The following is a 23,316-nucleotide window of genomic DNA, read 5'->3' on the forward strand; positions in this document are numbered from 1 at the left end:
GAAAAAAACTTCAATATTCACACAGAGTCTGGTTTTCTTATATCTGGTTGCTATGTACAAATCTGTAATATTTGCATTAAATATACCAAACCGATGCTTTTAAATTAATGTATACATGCCGTACAATGTTTTTCGGAATTATTTTACTCCATTCGCTAACATATTTCTATGCTAAAACATCACTATATTTTATATTTGTCCCTTTAAGGGTGCAATCAACAGTTTTTTTCTATGACGTCATATTTTGAGGGACCATGTATAAGTGACCCTTAGTGGTGGACTGATTAATAAAGATACTTGTATAAAACTTGATATCACTGGAATCAGAATGTTCTCTAGTTTATAATGGAATAAAAAAAAAGTGTACTTTTAATGGTATAAAAAAGTTTTATTCAGAGAAACTGGGGAAAACATTGCCTAATTTAAGCTTAAAAAACCTGAAATCAGGTCATGTGCACACCCCTGAAGACATGATACCTGCACATTTTTCATAATCAAAATTGTATGAATTTCATAGATTTTTACCTGGTCTTTCAAAAAATTCATGCTTCAGGGTAAGTTCGCCTGCTCCGAAAAGAGCTACAGTGGCTGCAAATAAGTTTTCAATTTTCACTGCCAAAAAAACAGACTGTTTACAGTGTTGTCTCCCCTTAAAACATGTATATTTAATCTAATTTTTTAAATTAGTTTAATCATTCAACCTGCTTTAATTGAAGTTCATTAACATATCTTTACAACCAAATACAAAAAACATGATACTTTTTCACCAATTATGTTGATAAAAAGGGACTTCCCTCCATGTCTATTTTTAGTTGGGAAATAACCCCTAGTTTTTTATACGAAACTGTTTATAGCACCCTAACCCAAAAGATGATTGTGGCAAAGTTTGGATTAATTTGGCCCAGTAGTTAAACAGAGGAGAAGATTTTTGTAAAATATTACTAAGATTTACGAAAAATGGTTAAAAATTGACTATAAAGAGCAATAACTCCTAAAGGGGTCAACTGACCATTTCAGTCATGATGACTTATTTGTAAATCTTACTTTGGTGAACATTATTGCTGTTTACTGTTTGTCTCTATCTATAATAATATTTGAGATAATAACCAAAAACAGCAAAATTTCCTTAAAATTACTAATTCAGGGGCAGCAACCCAACAACGGTTTATCCGATTCATCTGAAAATTTCAGGGCAGATAGATCTTCATCTGTTTAACAATTCTACCCCATGTCAGATTTGCTCTAAATGCTTTGGTTTTTGAGTTATAAGCCAAAAACTGCATTTTACCCCTATGTTCTATTTTTAGCCATGGTGGCCATCTTGGAAGGTTGGCCAGGTCACTGGACACATTTTTTAAACTAGATACCCCAATGATGATTGTGGCCAAGTTTGGTTTAATTTGGCCAAGTAGTTTCAGAGGAGAAGATTTTTGTAAAAGTTAACGACGACGACGGACGCTGGACGCCAAGTGATGAGAAAAGCTCACTTGGCCTTTTAGGCCAGGTGAGCTAAAAAGTAATGACTAATATTTTTAAAAAAATACTCTAAATAAAGAGTGCATATACACACAGACTATTTTGGGAACTTTATGTAAGCTTGTATAGATTTAGTAGCTAATCTGTCCACTTTTTGTTTCGTATTTAAAAAATGATGGCTGACAACCTGTTAAGGGTGGAATTAAAAAGACAATATTTTATTTAAGTCTCACCTCTTACGTTACATTCACATAATATTACTACGTAACATAATAATATAAAGCCACTCTAAAAAGTGTTATTAGCGCCTCAAATAGATGATGTTGTCAAATAAAAATCGTGATAATATCGTGATAATATATAATGTGTGTTCAAGAGTAAAGAAATGTCCTTTTTTTTTGAAGATATCTCTCATGAAGGATCTTGGTTTTGCGGCATATGATTTTTTAGTTTTATATTTCATCATGTTATGTAACTTATTTTCTACTTGTTTCATTATAAATGTAAGCCTATGTAATTCAACACCATATATATCACCATATGTACCTGTAAGTATTCCATCACTTCTTTATACTTCCCCCTTTTTCTTTTTGCTGCTAGATCATATGGAGTCTCACCCTGAAATACAGACAAATCTTTATATTACTTTCACCTGTTAACTGCTACCTGTCACACATATCTTACAATTAGTAACAGTAACTCCACAGGGGGTCAATTGACCATTTTGGTCATGTTGACTTATTTTTAGGTCTTGCTTTGCTGTACATTATTGCTGTTTACAGTTTATTTCCTAAAAATTACCAATTTAGGGGCAGCAACCCAACAACCGGTTGTCGGATCCATTTGAAAATTTCAGGGCAGATAGATCTTGACCTGATAAACAATTTAACACTGTCAGATTTGCTCTTAATGCTTTGATTTTTTAGTTATAAGCCAAAAACTGCATTTTACCCTATGTTCTATATTTAGCCGTGGCGGCCATCTTGGTTGGATGGCCGGGTCACCGGTCACATTTTTTAAACTAGATACCCCAATAATGATTGTGACCAAGTTTGGATTAATTTAGCCCAGTATTTTCAGAGGAGAAGATTTTTGTAAAAGATTACTAAGATTTACGAAAAATGGTTAAAAATTGATTATAAAGGGCAATAACTCCTAAAGGGGTCAACTGACCATTTTGATAATGTTGACTTATTTGTAAATCTTATTTTGCTGAACATTATTGCTGTTTACAGTTTATCTCTATCTATAATAATATTCAAGATAATAACCAAAAACAGCAAAATTTCCATAAACTTACCAATTCAGGGGCAGCAACCCAACAATGGGTTGTCCGATTCATCTGAAAATTTCAGGGCAGATAGATCTTGACCTGATAAACAATTTTATCCCGTCAGATTTGCTCTAAATGCTTTGGTTTTTGAGTTATAAGCCAAAAACTGCATTTTACCCCTATGTTCTATATTTAGCCGTGGTGGCCATCTTGGTTGGATGACTGGGTCACCGGACACAAATTTTAAACTAGATACCCTAATGATGATTGTGACCAAGTTTGGTTAAATTTGGCCTAGTAGTTTCAGGAGAAGATTTTTGTAAAAGTTAACGACGACGGACGACGACGCAGGACAACGCCGGACGCCAAGTGATTGGAAAAGCTAACTTGGTCCTTCGGGACAGGTGAGGTAAAAAAAGGAATAATTGCCTGCATATTGTTTCAAAATCATTAGAGAAACAGATTCCATCACCAATTATCGTGTAGTACGATATTTATACACTCTTGACTGTTAAATTTTAATATTTAAAACGCTCGTTGAGCGGATAAATATTGTATCACACTCGATGCAGTGGTAGAATTTATATATAACTCATGAGACAACATTCACTATTTTCTGAAGACTTGAAAAAGGCTTTTAAATCTTCTTTTTTTTAAGCATATGAATAAAAGCTCCATCTGTCACCATTTGGTCCTTTTAATTATCCTTGCAGTTTGGGGATTGATAAATGCATCTACCCTGTCTGCCTGTATACCACATTGCCTCACATTCTCATTAAGAAAAAATTCACACACCTAATTAAATGGGCATTTAAAAAGTCAGAATGTGAATATATATGTTCAAACTCTTTTATGTCATTTTTTAGTAGCAATAAACAAAAATACTATGTCAATTGGACATGCTTTGATACTATATATGCCCTTGAATTTTTACTAGATAACATTTTTGTTCGCTTTGGGAATTCCGTATATCGTCAGATTATCGGAATTCCAATGGGGACTAACTGTGCACCACTTATTGCGGACCTGTTTTTGTATTGCTATGAGTTACAATTGATGACAAAAATAAGCAAAGACCCATCGAAACAACATCTGATAAACAAATTTAATAATACTTTTAGATATTTGGATGATATTTTGGCTCTCAATAATGACTACTTCAATATGTATATTAAAGAAATTTATCCTGCTGAACTTACTTTAAATAAAGCTAATACTAACAATGACCACTGTCCTTTCCTCGATCTTGATATCTATATCACTAACGGAAAGTTGAATACTAAAATTTATGATAAAAGAGATGATTTTTCATTTCCTATCGTTAATTATCCATTTTTAGATGGTGACGTTCCCTTGTCACCATCTTACGGTGTTTATATATCTCAACTTGTACGATTCGCTCGTGTATGTAACAATGTTTTAGATTTTAACGAGAGAAATTTATGTATTACTGAAAAATTATTACACCAGGGTTTTCGATATCACAAACTAGTCAAAACATTTACTAAATTTTATCATCGGTATAAGGACATCATTCGTAAATATAGCTCAACATGCAGACTTCTTATACGTTCAGGTATTTCACATCCATTTTTTTATGGAAATATTCTTTATAAAGCACAAAGGTGTCAGTATTCACCTCAAAAACTAACAAAACCTTTGAATAGACTTATTAAGAAGGGATATAGTTACGATACTGTTGTCAGGTCATTAAAGATTGCATATTTGGGCGTTAATATTGATTCACTTATAGGGTCTTTGCATCAGAACTAAACACATTTATTCACAAGAGTGCACACGCTGAAATGTCTCGCCTTCTATACTAATCATTGATATTATGTTGATAGTCCTAAGTATAAAGCTAAGCTTTAATACAACTGTCACATAAACTTATCATTTACCAAGATAACTAAACAAAGACTAATGAACCTTGAAAATGAGGTCAAGGTCATATGAACCATGCCAGGCAGACATGTACAGCTAACAATGCTTCTATACAACATATATAGTTGACCTATTACCTATAGTTTAAGAAAAATAGACCAAAACACAAAAACTTAACACTGTGCAATGAACCGTGAAAAGAAGGTCACGGTCAAATAAAACCTGCGCGACTAACATAAAGATCATAAAATATTTCCATACACCAAATATAGATGACCTATGGCATATAGTATTAGATAAAAAGACCAAAACTCAAAAACTTAACTTTGACCACTGAACCATGAAAATGAGGTCAAGGTCACATGACATCTGCCCGCTAGATAGGTACTTCTTACAATCATTCCATACAACAAATATAGTAGACCTATTGCATATAGTATGAGAAAAACAGACCAAAACACAAAAATTAACTATAACCACTGAACCATGAAAATGAGGTCAAGGTCAGATGACACCTGCCAGTTGGACATGTACACCTTACAGTCCTTCCATACACCGAATATACTAGCCCTATTGCTTGTAGTATCTGAGATATGGACTTGACCACCAAAACTTAACCTTGTTCACTGATCCATGAAATGAGGTCGAGGTCAAGTGAAAACTGTCTGACAGACATGAGGACCTTTCAAGGTACGCACATATCAAATATAGTTATCCTATTACTTATAATAAGAGAGAATTCAACATTACAAAAAATCTGAACTTTTTTTTCAAGTGGTCATTGAACCATGAAAATGAGGTCAAGGACATTGGACATGTGACTGACGGAAACTTCGTAACATGAGTCATCTATATACAAAGTATGAAGCATCCAGGTCTTCCACCTTCTAAAATATAAAGCTTTTAAGAAGTTAGCTAACACCGCCGCCGTAGCCGCCGCCGGATCACTATCCCTATGTCGAGCTTTCTGCAACAAAAGTTGCAGGCTCGACAAAAAACCAGTTGTTGGCATGACACGGGTTATGTTCTTCTCATATATGTTATGATGGTATGATACTAAACCCCTAACGGGAAGGATTGTGCCTGATGTTCATATGATGAAATCATAATCTTTCCGTCAGTTTAATTGAAGTCTGGAGCTGGCATGTCAGTTAACTGCTAGTAGTCTGTTGTTATTTATGTATTATTGTCATTTTGTTTATTTTCTTTAGTTACATCTTCTGACATCAGACTCGGACATCTGTTGGACTGAATTTTAATGGGCACATTGTTATGCGTTTACTTTTCTACATTGGCTAGAGGTATAGGGGGAGGGTTGAGATCTCACAAACATGTTTAACCCCGCCACATTTTTGCGCCTGTCCCAAGTCAGGAGCCTCTGGCCTTTGTTAGTCTTGTATTATTTTAATTTTAGTTTCTTGCGTACAATTTGGAAATTAGTATGGCGTTCATTATCACTGAACTAGTATATATTTGTGTAGGGGCCAGCTGAAGGACGCCTCCAGGTGCGGGAATTTCTCGCTACATTGAAGACCTGTTGGTGACCTTCTGTTGTTGTTTTTTCTATGGTCGGGTTGTTGTCTCTTTGGCACATTCCCCATTTCCATTCTCAATGTCATCCTTATGTCTACATAAGGGTTGTTGGACACATTATTAACAGTTATTTATATGCTTATATTATTCTCTATTCTTTATATACTTATATTATTCTCTATTCTTTATATGCTTATATTATTCTCTATTCTTTATATGCTTATATTATTCTCTATTCTTTATATACTTATATTATTCTCTATTCTTTATATTTTTGCATTTAATTATTTTCTATTCATTAATTTATTGCCCATTTCTCTCTATTTTAAAAGTTTGTTTTTCATTTATGATTTTTAAATCTGTGTACCCAGACCACAGTCACCACACCCCTCTATATCTGTATACCCACTGCACACCCTCCTTTATCTGTATACCCAATCCACACACTCTAACATTTATATACCCCGATCACACCCTCCTATATCTGTATAGCCTATCCTAATCCTTCTATATCTGTATAGCCCATCAACTGTTTAGATTGTTACTGGAACACATTGTCAGTACTATTGTACTTTTCCATTTTCGACGGCATATTGTCAGTGACGTCGCCGCGGAAACCCTCTTATATATTTATACCCAATCCACACACTCTTACGGGTTCAAAAATTTGATAACAGCACACTAACCCAAGACGTATATTGGTAGCATGATTTTACTAGCCCTGTTTGAAGAACTGATCGAAACTGACCTGTTAGCTTGAGTTTGTCCTACAAATTCAAATTTTGCTACAAATGTAACATCATACAATGAGTTCTATAAACTTGTTCATTTTTATCCTTGTTCTATGGGTTGTTGAATATTTTACAAGGACTTAAACATGTTAAATGGATTGAAGAGTTAATCTGATAGATTATCTTTGATCACCATGATTAACTACAGAAAACATCTGCAATGGTCTTGTGATGTATAACCAGTGAATCAAATCAAATATTTGTTCAAACATACAACATGTACAACGCAGACTTTTATTGTTGTGATTGAGAAAATAACGGCAAGATACACAAAACATAGTCTTTGCTGAATATAAACAGCAACAGCCGACCTTGCCCTGGGAATCCTTTTGTCCATGACACTATAACTGTTCTTTTCCCTTTTTCCGGTTGTATTTGGCATTTTTTCAAATGAATTTCCATCTCAATACCCCCTGTATCTAACTTTTTGTTAGACTGACCAAGTTTTTGTGGTGCCTGTCCTAAAATATTTCAAAATATTTTGTTGCATGGTTTCTTGCACAACAGCTGTCTGACAAGACAGGTAAATATCAATCAATTTATGATACCCCAACATGATAATAAAAAGTCTTAGCTTGAGCGATATACAATACCTCCTGTACTAAGAAATAATTATTGCAAGTAGGGGAATTGGTATCAATACATGATACCAGTCAACCCAGAGTTAAGTGTTCTATTTTTAAAATATGTACACAATTAGTTCAAATTCTTGGAATCCTGGATGACATTTTTAAATATGACTAGCTAAGATAGAATAGTGATAAGGGTTTTTAATTTTCTATTTTGGAAACGCCAGGAATTTGTTATTACTAGTCTGTCAGGCATATTGGGTGAACAGTTTGATTGCCCGAGGCGTAAATGCTGTATTTCCGTACGCCGAGCTAGGGATTTTTTTACCCCCTGCAGCTCTAATATCTGTATACCCTATCCACAACATTTAATATCTGTTAACTGGCCCAATCAACACCCCCCCCCCCTAACTGTATGTAATGGTTTATTTCTTCCTCTGTGATATCTTTTCCGCTGGAGAGTTTGTCGCAGTAAACTATTCCATAATATTTCACTGTTAGATTTTTTAGAAATTCTATTTTTCTTATATGAGTAGTATTTAACAGTATTTTTCCGTTCCGCATTAACACACTCATATAAATGTATACCCTATTCACACCCTCCTATATATATTATATCCAATTAACACTCATGTATCTGTATGACCCATTAACACACTTATATATATGTATAGTCCATCTACACCTTCATATCTGTATACCCCATTAACACTTATATATCTGTATACCCTATCCACACCCTCCTATATCTGTATACCTTATAAACACCTTCCTATATCTTTATATCCTATTAACGCACTTAATAAAACTATATACCCCATCAACACACTCATATATCTGTATACCCCATTAACACACTCATGTGTATGATATCTCTATACTCTATTAACACACTCATATATCTGTATACAATATTAACGCACTTGTATATCTGTATACACCATAAACATCCCTCCTATATCTGTATACTCTATTAACATCCCTCCTATATCTGTATACTCTATTAACATCCCTCCATATATCTGTATACTCTATTAACATCCCTCCTATATCTGTATACTCTATTAAGGGCATACGATACAGTTACAGGGAAGGTAATGACGTTGCTAACGTAAAATGTTATTTTCGCGACGTCAAACTATGACATATCAGGAAAAGATGCATTTTTCGACTGATTTTTATCATTCAAACTGATTTAAGTTGAAAACGAGTGCATGGACACCTATTTTTTAAAACAGCAATTTGTTTCATTTTGCAAGGAGATTATGTGACCCAAATTTTATAAAACTGTAAATAGCGCATTTTTTTTAATTTTGATAAACATGCAGCAAAAAATGATGTTTTTTCCTCTATTCATGAACATTTGATAAATATAGTTATTTCGGAATAAAAATTGCATAAATTTTAATGATACTTATAAAATACAGAAATTACCAATTATTTAACAAAAAACAATTTGTGTTTATCTTTTAAAACAAAAAAGTTGTGTCCTTCTTTCGAAAAAGAAAATACAGACACAAATCTGAATTTTGAGCAAATATACAAAATTTCGACCTCATTTTACTCAAAAAGTAGCACATGATGGTATATTTTTTATAACATATTTGATTTAATCAGGTAAAAAATAGCCTATATGCAAATTTTCAGCAACTTGTAAATACAGGTTCAAAACTGTATCGTATGCCCTTAACATCCCTCCTATATCTGTATACTCTATTAACATACTCAGATATCTGTATACTCTATTAACATACTCAGATATCTGTATACCCCATTCACACCCTCCTATATATGTATACCTCATCCACACCCTCCTATATCTGTATACCCCATTCACACCCTCCTATATCTGTATACCTCATCCACACCCTCCTATATATGTATACCCCAGGCCATTAACACACTCATATATCTGTATAGTGTATACCCAATTAACACACTCTTTCTGACATTAGTTCATGGATGTCAACAAATATGTTAAAACCGAACTTATCATATGAACAAGGAAACATCTGAAGGCTCTTGTACCAATTCTCTAACTCAAAGTCAGCAATATTGTGACAAGTAGTGTATCCTGCGTGAAAAACTTAGGTGTATATGTTGATCAACATTTAACGATGGAACGACAAGTTTCTGCCATAGTAAAATCCTGTCATTTTCACATCAGTAATATTAAACGCATTTGCAGCTTCATAACAACAACTGCTTGCAAGACACTAGAGAACAGTCTAGTAACATCCAGACTTGATTATTGGAATATTCTGTTTACCGTTCCAAAAGTGAGGACGAAGACGTACGGTGAAATATAATTTGATTGGGCAGCGGCATCTCTATGAAACAATCTTCAAAACAGTTTAAGGCAATGCAAGTCCCTAGAGTGTTTTAAATCATAGCTAAAAACTCATTTTCATCGCATTGCCTTTTTATTAGATTGAATTCTTTTCTCTTTTACGGGCTTTACTATTTTTTTATAATCAATTTTTAATGCAACTTTTTGTATTTCGTTTAACATGTTTAAGAGTGTTTGCTTGTTTTGCATGCTTTTAGCCTATATTTTTTTATTTTTAATTCTTTGTTTTAACATGTATTTTCGTATTGACCTTTTTTTATGGTAGGCATTTTTTTTTCAGTATTTGAATCTGACACTATACATGCTATATATGTTTTATGTTTTTGTCATTGATTTTTTTTAATTACCATGTGAATGTACAGCACCTTAGAGTAATTTTTATTTTTATATAGGGTGCTTTATAAATTTTCATTATTAGGTCTTTCCACTTTTCTGTGGAAAGACCTATTGTTTTTCTTCTGATTATTAGGTCTTTCCACTTTTCTGTGGAAAGACCTATTGTTTTTCTTCTGATTATTACGTCTTTCCACTTTTCTGTGGAAAGACCTATTTTTTTCTTCTGATTATTTTCCTTTTCTTCCACCTAATTTTGTTCTTGCGATCGCAATATGTCGCTTAGATATTTGGAATATGATTTCGAACAGTTTATGCGCCTTTGAAATTTACCCTGCGTAACTAAATAATTATCTTTGTAGAAGTTATCCCCCCTGGACACTGTTTTCCTTGTGTCCACGTCTCCTCCGTAACCGTTAAAGAAAGCGACAAATTTATTTTATAAAATTGCTCTTTATATCCTTCGCATGATTTGATCCATTTTGACCAAAGCGATATGAACCCTCCATATGAGAGTTATTTATATATAAGTGATAAAGACCTAGGATCTTTTGATTTGAGATCCTTGGCTCAAAAAAAAATAATAATAAGGTCAAGGTCAAAGGTCAAGGTCGGATTCTAAATTTTGAATTTGGCTTATTTTTGCATTTTCTCAACTCTTTTAAAAATATATATAAAAGAACAAGTGGAACATGTTTGCTTTATTGTAATGAAGATATGTTACATTTGGTCTGAAACAATCCAATGGCATCTTATAGGAGTTACTGTCCCTGAAATGTTCAATTATAAGGTTAATTGATTATTTCTTCAACTTGGTTCATTATAATGCCATATGACCTTTTACAAAAGGTTGGGTGACATATGACCTTGAAAAATGTCAACCGGAAGTGACCTTGAGAAAACAGAAGTAGCTATTTTTTGCACTTTTTTCATGAAAAAGTACTAAAAATTCATACATGTTGTTATTTGAATTCCTTTACTTATCACTCAAGACTAGAACCGACTTTTGATCAACCGGAAGTGTCAAAAATATCCTGATTTTGAGGCAGAATGATATAGACACTATATATTTTTGGAATCAGTGTGCAAGAAGCAATCATATGAGACAGGAAGAAATTTACTTCACAATAAGTAGCAAATTATCTCCCTTATTTCATTAAAAAGTATATCGAAACTACTTATGTATCACATCAGTATAAAGTAACTAGCTTCTTTTCAAAATTTCTTTGATGTTGAAAAACCTTCAATTGTTCTCTGAATAATTAGGTCTTTCCACTTTTCTGTGGAAAGACCTATTGTTTTTCTTCTGATTATTTTTTTTTTTCTTCTGCCAAATTTTGTTAATTTTTGCGATAAACATTTGTTTCGCAATATGTCGCTTAGATATTTGGTATATGATATCGAACAGTTTATGCGCTTTTGAAATTTACCCTGCGTAACCAAATACTTTTCTTTGTAGGAGTTATCTCCCCAAACACTGTTTTCCTTGTGTCAACAACTCCTTCGCAACCGTAAAAGATTACGACAAATTTATTTTATAAAATTGCTCGTTATATCCTTCGCATGATTTGTCCAATTTCGACCGAAGCAATATGAACGCTCCATATGAGAGTTATTTCCCTTTTTGTATTTGAAATTTTGAAATGTATTTTAAACTGGAACACCATAAGTGATAGAGACCTAGGATCTTTTGATTTGAGGTCCTTGGTCCAAAAAAATGAAAATTAGGTCAAGGTCAAAGGTCAAGGTCATATTCTAATTTTTGAATTTGTCTTATTTCCACTCATTTTCATTAACCGTATAAGATATCGACAAATTATTTTGTATAAATTGTTAGTTGCGACATGTGGTAACTAAATAATTTTAGTTGAAAGGGTGCGTAAACAATGAATGGGAGTTTTAGCCCCTATCATATCTTAAATTATGTTTAAAGTGATATAACTTATTAACCATACATATTAGAGACTAGGGTCTTTTGATTTGAAATCCTGAGTTTGTGACCTTGAAATTGAGGTCAAGGTCATAGGTTAATTTGACGTTCTAGATTTTGACCTTTGCTTTAAATTCATATCTATACATCATAAAGCCATATGAACTGACATTTTAGACTGATTTTTTATATTTTAATATCAAAATAGATATTAACTGGTGGAAAGACCTTCAATTGTTCTCTGAACAATTGGTTTTTAATTGGTTTTTAATTTTCTTTTCATCCGCCTAATTTTGTTCTTGTTATAAATATTTGTTTCCCAATATGTCGCTTAGATATTTGGTATATGATATCGAACAGTTTATATGCTTTTGAAATTTACCCTGCGTAACCAAATACTTTTCTTTGTGGGAATTATCTCCCCAAACACTGTTTTTCTTGTGTCCACTTTCCTTCGCAACGGTAAAAGATTACGACAAATTTATGTTATAAAATTGCTTGTTATATCCTTCGCATGATTTGTTCTATTTTGACCGAAGCAATATGAACGCTCCATATGAGAGTTATTTCTCCTTATGCATTTGATATAAGTGATATGCATTTCTATCTTGTAAACCATAAGTGAAAGAGAACTAGGATCTTTTGATTTGAGGTCCTTGGTCCAAAAAATGAAAATTAGGTCAAGGTCAAAGGTCAAGGTCATATTCTATTTTTTTTAATTTGTCTTATTTTCACTTATTCCCCAAAAGCGTATAAGATATCAACAAATTATTTTTACTAAATTGTTAGTTGCAACATGTCTGTTGTAAGACGAAAATTTTGATTAAAAGGGAGTTCTCTCCCCTCTTGTATTTAAAAATACGAGTGATATAACTCATTTACCAAATATAATTAAGACCTATGGTCTTTTGATTTGAGGTCCTTGGTTTATGACCTTGAAATTGATTTCAAGGTCATAGCTTAATTTGACGTTCTAGATTTTGACCTTTGCTTTTACCTCATATGTTTACATGCATGATAAAGCCATGAGACTTTTGACAACAGGTATCAAACCATTTAACCTTGAATAAAACAACCGGAAGTGACCCTGTGTAAACCGGAAGTGGCTATTTTTTGTACTTTATTAATATAAAAGTATATAGAACCAGAAATTTTTGGAATCAGTGTCAAGTTAATGTTCAAATATTATCGGAAGTAACATTTTTCAAATCGGAAGTAACAAATCATCTCCCTTATTTAAAAAATATTGTATAGAAACCATATATTTTTGGAATCAGCGTACAATAAGCTATCATTTGACAATTGAAATGACATTCTAAACTTAATTTTACAACTTTCATATTAAAATACATTGTTTTTGGTGGAAAGACCTTCGATTGTTCTCTGAACAATTGGTTTTTTTAATCATTATTATCTATACTATTAAAAGAGAAGACCTCATTTTGTGTGTCGCTTCTCTTCCTCCAACAATAAATTAATCATCATGCCTATGTGTCCTATAGGTACCATGCATAGTCACATTTGTCATCTATTCTAATGACTATTCAGTTTGGGTTATTTTGGGAGAAAAACGAAAATTAAGGTGTCCGAATATTGCTTGTGTCATCAAACCGACTTTTATGTCACACATGACTTCCGGTTTTAACATTGAGAACCAATCGTATGATAGATAACAAAACTGAAAATAAACAAGCCAATCAGATCGTTGTCCATATCATGGTTTTTAATTTTATATCGTATGAACCACAACTATTATACTTCAGTTTTAACTTACACATATTAATTTTCATAAGTTCTCGGACAGGCAAAGGACAATTATTTTTGCATTTTTCTGCATGTATACTATGATTAATATACTATTATAATATATAGAGACTCTCTATACAATATAGCATTGAGTTTCTGTCATCAAACCGACTTTTAGGTCAGACATGACTACCAGTTTTAACATTGATAACCAATCATATGATAGATAAAAAAAAAAAGAAGATAAATAAATAAGCCAATCAGAGCGTTGTCCACATCGTGGTTTTTATATCGTAAGAACCACTATCATCATACCTCGGTTTTAACTTACACACAATTTTCATAAGTACTAGGACGGGGACAAGACAATTATTTTCACGATTATCTGCATCATCCCCATGTATACTATGATTAATATACTACTATTATATATAGAGACTCTCTTTATAATATTGCAGTGATAGCAGTGATCGCCAGGGAGAAGAAACTTAATAGAATTAATAGTTAGTAGAAAATTAAATTCACATTAATATTTATAAAAAAGATACGTAAAACTATGTTTAAAGTATTACAGAAACGCGAAAATAATGAGATATAACAGAAAACAAAATAAAAAAACGGACTTTGAAAAAAACAAGAAGCTCTCAAGAGCCTGAATCGCTCACCTTAATTCTTTTGGTTAAATCTCTCATCAATGATTATTTTGGCTTTTAAATTTATTTAAATGTTTTTTGGATCGTCCTATTTTCTTCAAAAGCCAAAAAAAATAATCATTTTCTCCTATGTTCTATTTTAGCCATAGGAGCTATGTTTCTTGACATACAAGGAAATAAAATATAAAATTTATACTAGATACTCTGAAACTCATTTAGCCTAAGTTTGGCTGAAATTGATACAGCAGTTTCAAAGGAGAAGATTTTTTAAAGTAAGTCAACATGATGAACAAATTGTGAAAAAAGTCTTTAAAGGGCAATAACTCCTTAAGGGGTCAATTGACAATTTTGGTCAAATTGACTTAATTGAAGATCTTACTTTGCTGAACATTATTGCTGTTTACAGTTTATTTCTATCTATAATTATATTCAAGATAATAAACAAAAACAGCAAAATTTCCTTAAAATTATCAATTCAGGGGCAGCAACCCAACAACAGGTTGTCTGATTCATCTGAAAATTTCAGGGCAGATAGAAATTGACCTGATAAACAATATTACCCACGTCAGATTTGCTCTAAATGCTTTGGTTTTTGAGTTATAAGCCAAAAACTGCATTTGACCCCTATGTTCTATTTTTAGCAATGGCGACCATGTTTGTTGATATATCATAACTTCGGATACAATTTACAAACTAGATACCCTAAGGAACATTCAGTTAAAGTTTGGAAGTATTTGGCCCAGTAGTTTCAGAGGAGAAGATTTTTGTAAAAGATTACTAAGATTTACGAAAAATGGTTAAAAATTGACTATAAAGGGCAATAACTCCTAAAGGGGTCAACTGACCATTTCCGTCATGTAGACTTATTTGTAAATCTTACTTTGCTGAACATTATTCCTGTTTACAGTTTATCTCTATCTATAATAATATTCAAGATAATAACCAAAAACAGCAAAATTTCCTTAAAATTACCAATTCAGGGGCAGCAACCCAACAACAGGTTGTCTGATTCATCTGAAATTTCAGAGCAGATAGATCTTGACCTGATAAACAATATTACCCCATGTCAGATTGCTTTAAATGCTTTGGTTTTTGAGTTATAAGCCAAAAACTGCATTTGACCCCTATGTTCTATTTTTAGCAATGGCCACCATGTTTGTTGATAGATCATAACTTCGGATACAATTTACAAACTAGATACCCTAAGGAACATTCAATTAAAGTTTGGAAGTATTTGGCCCAGTAGTTTCAGAGGAGAAGATTTTTGTAAAAGATTACTAAGATTTACGAAAAATGGTTAAAAATTGACTATAAAGGGCAATAACTCCTAAAGGGGTCAACTGACCATTTCCGTCATGTAGACTTATTTGTAAATCTTACTTTGCTGAACATTATTCCTGTTTACAGTTTATCTCTATCTATAATAATATTCAAGATAATAACCAAAAACAGCAAAATTTCCTTAAAATTACCAATTCAGGGGCAGCAACCCAACAACTGGTTGTCTGATTCATCTGAAAATTTCAGGGCAGATAGATCTTGACCTGATAAACAATATTAATCCATGTCAGATTTGCTCTAAATGCTTTGGTTTTTGAGTTATAAGCCAAAAACTGCATTTGACCCCTATGTTCTATTTTTAGCAATGGCGACCATGTTTGTTGATAGATCAAAACTTCGGATACAATTTATAAATTAGATACCCTAAGGAACATTCAGTTAAAGTTTGAAAGTATTTGGCCCAGTAGTTTCAGAGGAGAAGATTCTTGAAATAGTTTACGACGACAGACGACGACGGACGCCAAGTGATGGCATAAGCTCACTTGTCCCTTCGGGACAGGTGAGCTAAAAAGAGAGGACTTAGAAATATTGTCCTATCTCCATGTAACTTTTGATATCATTTCTTAAATTCTTCAGGCATAATTTTTTTTACAAAAAATCAGCCTAAAATAGTTAATACTTTCAACCTAGCTTTTATTAAAATGTCCACAATTTCGCTTTAAAATGTAAGTCAAACAGGACTTCGGTTTTAAACTTGCACTTAAATTTCATAAGAGTACTCAAGGACAGGACAATAATTATTGCGTTGATAGAGACTCTATAATAAATAATATATAGCAGTAATCGTCTAGGAGAAGAAATTCATAGTTAATAGCAAATACACTTCATTTATAGTATACAGAAACGCGAAAATAATGGAAACAGAAAAAAATAACGGACATTGGAAACAAGGGAGAGGACTGTAAACTGTTTCCAAGTACCTTTTGATACTTTTTCTGAATTCTCCAGATATGAAATCTTTTACTGAAATTCTCCAGACACAAAATCTCACAAGCTTTAATGCCCGCGATTTCACGGGTCTGTTCTAGTTATTATTATATCTGTATATCCTATGAAGGAGGCTCACGGGTATAAGATTTTCAGAAAATAATTAAACATTTACTTTTCAATACAAATTTTATTTATGTCCTTAAGTAGTTGTTACTTTATCATATGATACAAATGTAGTTCCAAAAATGAATTTGTGTTGGCCCCAGGTGACTTTTAAAAGGTAGATATCATTGAAAAAGCTCCAAATGATCTCCCTTTGATGCAAAAATGCCATTTTTTGGCATTAAAATTTAATTATCTTTTTTTAACTCATCGGTGACATATACTTTTTATTTTTGTTTTCGAATAAGCTGTACATAAACTAAATAATTGTAAAATTTAAGCGATTTCTGTAATTTAGTTCTTTTTCTTTATTTCGATATAACCGCTATATCTCCTATTTGTTCAACAGAAAAAAAAGGACATTAACAACTAGAGGCTCTAAAGAGCCTGTGTCGCTCACCTAGGTCTATGGGCATATCATAAACGAATAAAAATTTACAAAATTTACAAAATTTATAAAAATTGTTTAAAATTGACTATAAAGGGCAATAACTCCTTAAAGGGTCAACTGACCATTTTGATCATGTTGACTTATTTGTAGGTCTTACTTTGCTGTACATTATTGCTGTTTACAGTTTATCTGTATCTATAATAATATTCAAGATAATAACCAAAAGCTGCAAAATTTTCTGAAAATTACCAATTCTGGGGCAGCAACCCAACAACGGAATGCCTGATTAGTCTGAAATTTTCAGGGCAGATAGACTTTGACCTAACGAAGAAATTAATCAGGTCAGATTTGCTTTAATTTAAATGCTTTGGTTTCTGAGATTTTAGCCAAAAACTGCATTTTACCCTATGTACTATTTTTAGCCATGTCGGCCATCTTGGTTCGCAGGCAGGGTCATTGGACACATTTTTTTAACTACATACCCTAATGATGATTGTGGACCAGTTTGATTAAATTTGTCTCAGTAGTTTCAGAGGAGAAGATTTTTGTACAAGATAATAAAAAGTTACGAAAAATTGACAAAAATTTACTATAAAGGGCAATAACTCCTTAAAGGGTCATTTAACCATTTTGGTCATGTTGACTTATTTGTAGATCTTACTTTGCTTAACATTATTGCTGTTTACATTTTACCTCTATCTATAATAATATTCAAGATAATAACCAAAAACTGCAAAATTTCCTTAAAATTACCAATTCTGGGGCAGCAACCCAATAACGGGTTGTCCGATTCATCTGAAAATTTCAGGGCAGATGGATCTTGACCTGATGAACAATTTTACCCCATGTCAGATTTGCTCTAAATGTTTTGGTTTCAGAGATATAAGCCAAAAACTGCATTTTACCCCTATGTTTTATTTTTAGCCATGGCGGCCATCTTGGTTGGTAAGCCGGGTCAACGGACACATTTTTAAAACTAGATACCCCAATGATAATTGTGGCCAAGTTAAGTTAAATTTGGCCCATTAGTTTCAGAGGAGAAGATTTTTGTAAAAGTTAACTACGGACGCAGGACGACGACGGACGATAGACGATGGACGATAGACGACGGACGCCAAGTGATGAGAAAAGCTCACTTGGCCCTTTGGGCCAGGTGAGCTAAAAATGCATGCTTCTTCGACACACTCCTATATTTATATACCCCATCCTTACCCTCCTACATCTATATACCCCATCTACACCCTCCTACATCTATATACCCCATCTACACTCTCCTATATCTGTATACCCCATCCACATCCTCCTATATTTGTATACACTATCTATGCCCTCCTATATTTGTATACCCCATCCATATCCTCCAATATCTGTATACCTCACCAACATTCTCCTATATTTGTATACCCTATCCATACCCTCCTATATCTGTGTACCTATCCAAACCCTCCTACATCTTAATACCCCATCCGCATCCTCCTATATCTGAGCATATATTTGTATTTATACCTCCTATATTTGTATATCCATCCACACCCTCCTATATCTGTATACCCTACCTATACCTTCCTATATCTGTATACCCCATCCACAACCACCTATATATGTATACCCTATCTACACCCATCTATATCTGTTTACCCCATCCATACCCTCCTTTATCTATATACCCCATACACATCCTCCCATATTTGTATACCCCATCCAAATCCTCCTATATCTGTATACCCCATACACACCCTCCTATATCTGTATACCCCATCCACACCCACCTATATATGTATACCCTATTCACACTCAGCTATATATGCATACCCAATCCACACCCACCTATATCTGTTTACCCTATCCACACCTTCCTATATCTGTATACCCCATCCACACCCACCTATATCTGTTTACCCCATCCACAACCTCTTATATCTGTATACCCTATCCACACCCTCCTATATCTATATACCCCATCCACATCCTCCTATATCTGTGTACCCCATCCACATCCTCCTATATATGTATACCCCATCCACACCCTCCTATACCTGTATACCCCATTCCTACCCTCCTATAGCTGTTCACCCGATCAATACCCTCCTATATTTGTATACCCCATCCACACCCTCCTATTTCTGTTAACCCCATCCACACCCTCCTATATATGTATACCCTATCCACACCAACTTATATATATCAGTATACCCCATCCACACCCTCCTATATCTGTTTACCCCATCCACACCCACCTATATATGTATACCCTATCCACACCCACCTATATATGTATACCCTATCCACACCCACCTGTATATGTATACCCCATCCACACCCACCTATATCTGTTTACCCCATCCACACCCTCCTATATATGTATACCCTATCCACACCAACTTATATATATCAGTATACCCCATCCACACCCTCCTATATCTGTTTACCCCATCCACACCCACCTATATATGTATACCCTATCCACACCCACCTATATATGTATACCCTATCCACACCCACCTGTATATGTATACCCCATCCACACCCACCTATATCTGTTTACCCCATCCACACCCTCCTATATATGTATACCCAATTCACACCTTCCTATATCTGTATACCCAATCCACACCCTCCTATTTCTGTTAACCCCATCCGCACCCTCCTATATATGTATACCCTATCCACACCAACTTATATATATCAGTATACCCCATCAACACCCTCCTATATCTGTTTACCCCATCCACACCCACCTATATATGTATACCCTATCCACACCCACCTGTATATGTATACCCCATCCACACCCACCTATATCTGTTTACCCCATCCACACTCCTATATATGTATACCCAATTCACACCTTCCTATATCTGTATATATACCCAATCAACACCCTCCTATATCTGTTTACCCCATCCACATCATTCTATATCTATATACCCCATCCACACCCTCCTATATCTGTATACCCCATCCACACCCACCTATATCAGTATACCCCATCCACATCCACCTATATCTATTTACTCCATCCACCCCCTCCTATATCTATATACCCCATACACATCCTCATATATCTGTATACCCCATCCACATCCTCCTATATCTGTTTACCTCATCCACACCCTTCAATATCTATATGTATTAGTCTTTGTTATAATTGTCATGACAACGGATTGGTGTAAGTTTTGTTTGACAATTTGTTTGTTTACACTGACTTTAATTACAGCCAGTATGATAGTCTATGTTCTTGTGTTTTATAGTAAAATTTAGACATTCAAGTCTATATAACTTTTTCATATTTGAAGTCCAATTTAAATAATCATATGACTTTTGACTATAGCCTTGAAAAAAAAATCAATTTGACCAACCATATCTTATACATCATTTTAGTGATTCATTACTTAATAGTTGATCACTGGTCATATACTATAAAATATTACCTGATGTGTTTTAATCAAGGGACTGGCACCTCCTTGTTCTACCAGACATCTTGTGGTCTGTAGATGTCCCCCCTGAGCAGCATAATGTAAAGCTGTGTATCCATCAATCTATAATATAACCAAATAACATGTAACTATTATGTACAATACTTTGTTATCAATATCAATAATATACAACATGTCTGATAAACTGGACAATGTTGTGTAATAAATATAAACAAAATATATATTACATGAATCAGTGGTCAAAACTGAATAAAATGACCAGTCACACTTGTATTTATATTCTGCATAAACAACAAATAAACATGTTTTGTTGTGAAATGTCAGAACTTCCATAAAACCTGATATCTTAAAAAAAAAAAAATTTTCAAAAAATTTGTAAAATAATTATATCAATGGATTCAGTAGAACAAAACAAGCAAAATGAGACCCCACTTTATATGATTCTTACAAATATTTGTTTCGTTAAGACTGTCTAATTAACAACAGGAATTAGTGTAGATTCAGTATAATTATTCACTTTAATAAAATAATTTTTTTAAGAAACATGAAAAAAAGTTATATTTTCTGATTCAGAACAATAATACGAGTAAAATGAGACCCCACTTGATATATTTATTACAAATATTTGTTCATTAAAACTGTCTAATTAACAACATGATTTAGTGTAGATTAATAGTAATGTGATCAGACTAAGTAGATAACATACATTTGTGATGTCGATCTTACATCCTCTATCAATGAGGAGACGACAGATCTCCAGGTGTCCTCTCCAGGCAGCAAACATTAATGCTGTCCATCCATTAACCTGGAATAATACAACTGACATCAAAACTTGTCTGATAAACTGGACAATGTTGTGTAACAAATATAAACAAAATATATATCACATGATTCAGTGGTCAAAACTGAATAAAATGACCAGTCACACTTGTATCTATATTCTACATAAACAACAAATAAACATGTTTTGTTATGTCAAAACTTCCATAAAACCTGATATCTTAAAAAAATATTTTTTTCAAGAAATGTGTAAAATAATTATATCAATGGATTCAGTAGAACAAAACAAACAAAATGAGACCCCACTTTATATGATTCTTACAAATATTTGTTTGTTAAAACTGTCTGATTAACAACATGATTTAGTGTAGATTAATAGTAATGTGATCAGACTAAGTAGATAACATACTGTTGCTGTGATGTCGATCTTACATCCTGTATCAATGAGGAGACGACAGATCTCCAGGTGTCCAAACCTGGCAGCCCACATTAATGCTGTCCATCCATCAACCTGGAATAATACAACTGACATCAAAACTTGTCTGATAAACTGAACAATGTTGTGTAATCAATATAAACAAAATATATATCACATGAATCTGTGGTCAAAACTGAATAAAATGACCAGTCACACTTGTATTTATATTGTTTTTAAACAATAAATAAACATGTTTTGTTGTGAAATGTCAAAACTTCCATAAAACCTGATATCTTAAAAAAAAAAAATGTTCAAGAAAATGTGTAAAATAATTATATCAATGGATTCAGTAGAACAAAACAAGCAAAATGAGACCCCACTTTATATGATTCTTACACATATTTGTTTGTTAAATCTGTCTAATTAACAACAGGATTTAGTGTAGATTCAGTATAATTATTCATTCTAATAAAAAACATTTTTTTTAAAGAAACATGAAAAAAGTAATATTTTCTAATTCAGAACAATAATACGAGTAAAATGAGACCCCACTTGATATAATTAATACAAATATTTGTTCATTAAAACTGTCTAATTAACAACAGGATTTAGTGTAGATTAATAGTAATGTGATCAGACTAAGTAGATAACATACATCTGTGATGTCGATCTTACATCCTCTATCAATGAGAAGACGACAGACCTCCAGGTGTCCTCCCCAGGCAGCAAACATTAATGCTGTCCATCCTCCATCCTCCTGGAATAATACAACTGACATCAAAACTTGTCTGATAAACTGGACAATGTTGTAAAATATATATCAGTGGTCAAAACTCAATAAAATGACCATTCACACTTGTATTAATATTCTGCATAAACAACAAATAAACAACATGAACTGTCATGTCAAAAAAAATTTTTTTTTAAGAAATTAGTAAAATATTTACATCAATGCATTCATTACAATTCTCTGAGTAAAATGACACCTCACTTTATATAATTCTAACAAGTATTTGTTAATATAATGATTAAATCTGTCTGATTAACATGATTCAGAATAATGATCAATTTTTTAAAAAGTAACTTTTTCAAAGAAATATGAAAAATAGTTACATTTCCTGATTTAGTACGAGGAGACAAACAAAATGAGACCCCACTTTATATGATTCTTACAAATATTTGTTGTCCATTAACCCTGTCTAATTAACAACATAATTTTGTATATATTAAGGAATGTGGTCAAAGTGAAGCAATAACAAACATGTGTGATATTTGTTTTACACCCGCTGTAAAATCTTGGTGTAAAAAATGTTCTTGTA

The 23,316-nt window shown here is 33.0% G+C and overlaps 1 protein-coding gene across 1 annotated transcript in view; it reads right to left on the reverse strand.

The window, feature by feature from the left end:
• The window catches only part of LOC139497846 (ankyrin-1-like), a 40,182-nt gene extending 17,407 nt beyond the window's left edge, over positions 1-22,775 (reverse strand). Inside the window, exons 1-5 of the mRNA XM_071286085.1 lie at positions 22,653-22,775; positions 21,989-22,090; positions 21,506-21,604; positions 20,794-20,901; positions 2,023-2,094 (exon numbers count right to left, since the gene is read on the reverse strand). Of these exons, the coding sequence (XP_071142186.1) occupies positions 2,023-2,094; positions 20,794-20,901; positions 21,506-21,604; positions 21,989-22,090; positions 22,653-22,775 (504 nt within the window). The remainder of the gene's footprint in view (positions 1-2,022; positions 2,095-20,793; positions 20,902-21,505; positions 21,605-21,988; positions 22,091-22,652) is intronic.
• Between the last annotated feature and the right edge of the window lie 541 nt (positions 22,776-23,316).

The sequence above is a fragment of the Mytilus edulis genome, chromosome 12 (genome assembly GCF_963676685.1).
Source record: "Mytilus edulis chromosome 12, xbMytEdul2.2, whole genome shotgun sequence".
Taxonomy (NCBI): Eukaryota; Metazoa; Mollusca; class Bivalvia; order Mytilida; family Mytilidae; genus Mytilus; species Mytilus edulis.